Source organism: Cynoglossus semilaevis, chromosome 1, assembly GCF_000523025.1.
Source record: "Cynoglossus semilaevis isolate Cse_v1.0 chromosome 1, Cse_v1.0, whole genome shotgun sequence".
Taxonomy (NCBI): Eukaryota; Metazoa; Chordata; class Actinopteri; order Pleuronectiformes; family Cynoglossidae; genus Cynoglossus; species Cynoglossus semilaevis.
The window spans coordinates 34310420-34315812 of NC_024307.1; the positions used below are offsets into that span (position 1 = coordinate 34310420).

The following is a 5393-nucleotide window of genomic DNA, read 5'->3' on the forward strand; positions in this document are numbered from 1 at the left end:
CCGTTTGTTGAGGAGCCTGTTGACATCGCAGCTCAGTTGCTTAGAAGAAACGTACAGCAGGAGAGAATCCTGAGACCACAACTTGATATTTTAGCACTCCCTAAAGTGTTTTTTTGTTAGATGGTTTCTGTATTTCTTCCCAAGCTATCATATTGAATTTGTTCGCCAAACGTATTGTAGTCGCACTTTTAGCTCTAGTCTTAGCTCGGAGCAAATACTTTATATTGCACTTCTTTTTTTTTCTTTTTGCTAACGGTAGTTTTCTTTACATAAGGTGATGCTTAGAACATATCCGAGGCAACGGTGTGCCGATGTGTGTGTGCAGCGTTGCCGTTGCGCTGAAAAAAGCACACTTCCAGGAGTGCTCTGTGAAGAAAAGTGCAAGTTTGACATTGGTACATCACTACTGCAACACATCTTTTAAATAAATACACACCTCAAGAACGATTACTTCTGTACAACAATGAAGAGTAAATAACTTTACTCATTACTATTATACTTACCATCTCTTTGGGATCTTCTATTGGAGGCTCCGCGAGGTAGACACCAAATATCACATAGTTAAATTATTGTTTCATACAGAAAACTGCCTTGTGTAATTTGAACGTTATTTTCCTAATAGTACACAGACCACAGCAGAATTACTCAAATATTTTATTTTAAATAAAAGTTTATCCATCCATCCATCCATCCATTTTCATCCGCTTATCCGTTACCGGGTCACGGGGTCGCGGGGTCAGCAGCCTCCACCCAAATCACATTGCACCGTACCAACCCCCCTGAACCTTCCTCCGGAGTGGTGAGTCCACTGCAAGGTACCAACCGCCCTAACTGGGATTCGAACTTGTCCAGGAGGTGAACCCTGGGGTTCCACACCAATGACAGAGACATTGCCTCTGGGCCAAAGCGCCACTAATAAAAGTTTAATAAAAAAATAAAATAAAATAAAATAAAATACTTAAACCGAGAAACCCTTCACTTTATAAGCCTACACACAACAAATATATTAATGAGGAAATTATATTAAAGGGTAAAGGGATCTCAGTAGGGTTGAGGTTAAGTTGGTCCAGAAGGGCTCACACCACTGTGGTCAACAAGGGAAGGCAGATTGTTTATTAAGGGGGTTCAGATTTTCTGAAAGGTTGCAGGTTTCATTATGACATTATATGGGGCATTTTAAGGCACAAGGGCATTTATCCAGTGCCTAAGTGATGGGGAATCAGAATTGATTTTTTAAAAAGTATTTCTCATAGGCGTTCTCTAGTAGGGTAGTAGTGTCCTGGTCCATTTGGTTGGTTTTACATGTTCTGTAGACCATATTTCTATCAATTTTGTGTAACCTTAAGTGGCGTAGTATGTCATGATTATATTGTATAGTATATTTCACCTTTGTTGTGCAATTTCTGTTGATTGATACTTTTTTTTTTCATACTTTCACAATACCTATTTTTTTTAGGTCTTTTAATACTAGGCAACTTCATCTGCATCCCTACAAGATGTTGTCGTCTACAACCACTACCACCGTTCCCATCTCCCTCAATACCCCACGTGATCCATCCCTCACAGTGACCCCCACCTCCCACCACGTCGCCATGCAAACCTACTGGACAGAGGTGGAGAGCATCGAGGAAGAACGAGAAGAGGAGGAGGAGGAAAGTAAAAGTGTAGATGGTGAGAGTCAGGTGTAGCGCAATTAGCCGTTGCGGTGCTTGTGTTGTGTAGTGTAACTTTCACGTCTTCGTTCCGCGTGCAGAGGTGGACATGGAGGAAGCCTGGTTGATGGGGGCGGGGTTGTCCTCGCTGGTGACAGGCTCCTTTGAGGAGGACACGTCACTGACAGCGGAGGCGCTGTTGTCCACTCTAACCCGTCAGCAGGCAGCAACGGTAAAGAACAGGCTGGATAATTACAACGAGACGCTGAGGAAAAAAAATAGGCAGCCAGTCAAAGACGTCCGAGACATTTTTACTCAGGTGAGAGAGAGCAATAAAAAAAAACAAAATAGAAGAGGAAGAAAAAGGAAAAAACAAAAATAATGACTTCAAGTTCTTTGGTTCAGTCCAGGGATGACCCAACAGACTCATGCTCCTCACCCACCTCGGAGTACAGCCAGTCACCCACCAGATATCATGTGACGACAAAGACAATACGGCGGACAACACAGAGGGGTAGTTGTTTTTTCCGGTCTCTTCTCCAGCTGTTTATCTGTCATTTCAGTTAAACGCTTAATTGTTCACGATTAATTGTTCACAGTTCGACCCTCCCTGCACTCCTTGTTTTTTGATGCTGGACTGATGGAAGATGCAGACTCGGTGGCACTAAGCCCGCTCCCTCCTCACACTCAGCCACCACCTGTCACTCAGTCAAGACAAGCTGATTGGCTGGTCAGAGACTCCTCGTACTCAGACGGTGTGGACGAGCACAAACAGGGTGGGGCCTGTTGGGACTGTCTGCATTCCCAGGGTGACGACAACAGTGACGTGCCAGTGAGTTAAAATTCCCTACGTGTTTTTTTTTTTTTTTTTTATTTTGGCCACATTAAACTGGTAATATGAAGTTGCCATTGTTTGTGTGTTTGTTTGTGTACAGTTCGTACCTATTGCGCCCTCACAGGGTCTCACTTGCACTGATGACCTTTCATCATGTGACCTCACTCAGCTCAGCTTTATCTCGCACATTGAACTATCAACGTTTCTATTTGCGCTGGGCATTCAAAGCAAGGAGACACGCCAGCCGCGCCACAGAAGCCAAGGTGAGAAACGCTGTTGTGGTGGCATCCTAGCATGAGAATAATTACTATTATATTGGCAGGGTGCTAATGAGTGATGTCTCATTGCGCCCTCACAGGGTCTCACTTGCACTGATGACCTTTCATCATGTGACCTCACTCAGCTCAGCTTTATCTCGCACATTGAACTATCAACGTTTCTATTTGCGCTGGGCATTCAAAGCAAAGAGACACGCCAGCCCCGCCACAGAAGCCAAGGTGAGAAACTCTGTTGTGGTGGCATCCTAGCATGAGAATAATTACTATTATATTGGCAGGGTGCTAAAGAGTGATGTCTCATTGAAACATTGGGGAAAAAAAACCCAACTGTAGCCCATCTGATCTGATACCTAAGCTCAAATACAAGGGAGGTCCGACAGTAACTTTCTGCCAATATCCAATATTGCAATATTGTCCAAACACTTAATTTACAATGCCCATTTCAAACGACACCGGGCATCACTTAATTGGTGGTTAAGGAAGTTAAGTGTCGCCTAGTGATGTGTCGTTCGCGAGTGATTCGTTCAAAATGACAGATTGACAGATAGAATACATCATTAACTGTATTGTTCGCGAGTGATTCGTTCAAAATGACACACACTGACACACAAGTGTTTCTGTTACATATACCATATGTGATCAGAACCGATGCCACTAAATACAATGCAATGTAAATTCAGCATTACATTTCCTTGTCTAACTTCCGTGTTAGGGAAAAACTGCACTGTAAAATGAAGCATTACGATGCAGTTCTGATATAGTGTCGAAAAGAATCCCTTTAGTAAATCTCGTTTGTGTGCTTGTAAAAATGAATCGATGACCCCTTTTTTTACCATAATGTGGAGAGATAGAAGATTTTAGGCTCATTCCGACTGGGCCACTTGGGGATCTTTTAAAATCTGATTTATCTTCAGGTTCGGTTCCAGAAAGTATGACTGTGTTTCAGTATAGGACTGCTTTGCTCCATAACTGTGTTCTTACTGTAGTACTCTATCTCTTGTTCTGTTTGACACCCTCTCTCCTCTCCATTTCCTGTGTCTCATCCCCTAAGACACTGGTGTTTTTGGGGTTCCCTTGAAGGTTCTGTTAGAGAATGACAGGAAGAAATTCCCCGGAGTTAAGGTTCCTGTTGTCTTTCAGAAGGTGATGATCTTCTTCGTCCAACTGTCTGCATGTACTTCCTCTCTATAGTCAAGCGGCTGTCTGTCTCTGCTGGATTTGCTGATCTGAATTGATTGTAATCACTTCAATGTGTGCGTGTTTGTGTGTGTCCGTGTGTGCGCCGGGTACAGTTGCTGTGTATTGTGGAACAGACGGGTCTCCAGACTGAGGGGATTCTCAGAGTACCAGGCTCGGCAGCTAGAGTTAAGGTAGTTTCTCTTCTCTCTTTTATTTGTTTATTTGATCTAAATCAATGATTCCTTAGCAAAAGTGCAAAGTGCAATCTTATCATTTCAGCCCCAAATTATTAACCAAGTCAGACGTGAACAGCACCATTGCTGCTCTGCTCTTTTCCTGTAGCCCTTTTTTTGACATTTGATGGTAGGTCACACCTCTATCAAGAATCTACAGGTGGCACTATGACCAGGAACTGTGCAAGGCTCCCCACAATTCCAAGGGGTAGACAGATTTGCACAGTTCAGAACCTCTAAGTCAACCTTTTTGAAATTTGCTTAGTTTTCCGAATAAAATTAAAATTCAACAAAAAAAAAAAATACAACATTTCCTAGAAAAAAAAAAAGTCCCATTTTCACTAGCCACTGACAAACACATTTAACAAATCAAGAACTACGTTAACGAAAACATTATCAATTACGTAATGCTTAAGGAAAATAAACTTTCATATTTCTAAATAAAATCTGGTCACATTTTAAACGAAGGAACAAATCTGCAGCATTTTTAACAAAACTGTTGAACACACAAATATTTTTCCTTCTACAACAACATTTCAATTTTGCCGTGACACTGCCATGTTGACACCTGCAACGTCTGCTATCTGTTTCTTTGTTAATAAGAAAACTGGCTTACACTGTTCACCGGTGTTTTGTAATCTGGTGTGGTTACTTGACACGGTCTTGCAAATGTGCAAAAACGACACCTTGGATTCTTTTCCTTTTTGACGTTCTGTTTTCCCCTCATTATTTGGGCAGAGAAACTGGTTTAGGGCCGGTTCTGTGACTATCGGTCTCTATCTCCGAGCGTAACAGTCAGTGCCATCTGTACCATACACCATCCTGTTATGTAAACCATTAGCATGCACACATTTCTTCCAGTACTTCCCCTTTTTAGTACAGCATTGAAAAACAAAACAGTATAAATTGATATGAACACTTAATATAATGAATGTATTGCAAAGATTGAACAAATGTAATTACAATATCTTATAACAGAGCATCACAGCTGAGAAGCTGGAACGCTGTAGACACACCTGCCTAATATGGCCCAGGGCTAAAGAAGTTGAGGCACAATCCATGCAGTTTGCAGTCAGCATGGGTCGAATGCTCCTTAGAACCGCAAACTCCGCATCTAGACGGTCCGGGACCGCGGGCATGCTTGAGCTTTTCTCTGATTCGGCTGACAGCCAACCGGCTGAAAGGTACTAACCCTCTGATTGGTTGCAAGTGAAGT

The 5393-nt window shown here is 42.4% G+C and overlaps 1 protein-coding gene across 2 annotated transcripts in view; it reads left to right on the forward strand.

Moving 5' to 3' along the window:
- The first annotated feature begins 871 nt into the window (after positions 1-871).
- arhgap28 (Rho GTPase activating protein 28) overlaps positions 872-5393 on the forward strand; it is a 13489-nt gene continuing 8967 nt past the window's right edge. For both annotated transcript variants that reach the window (XM_008328471.3, XM_025062457.1), the window contains exons 1-7: positions 872-1671; positions 1754-1971; positions 2058-2166; positions 2252-2484; positions 2588-2750; positions 3817-3908; positions 4058-4135. In XM_008328471.3, the coding sequence (XP_008326693.1) occupies positions 1497-1671; positions 1754-1971; positions 2058-2166; positions 2252-2484; positions 2588-2750; positions 3817-3908; positions 4058-4135 (1068 nt within the window). In that variant the 5' untranslated portion in view covers positions 872-1496. The remainder of the gene's footprint in view (positions 1672-1753; positions 1972-2057; positions 2167-2251; positions 2485-2587; positions 2751-3816; positions 3909-4057; positions 4136-5393) is intronic.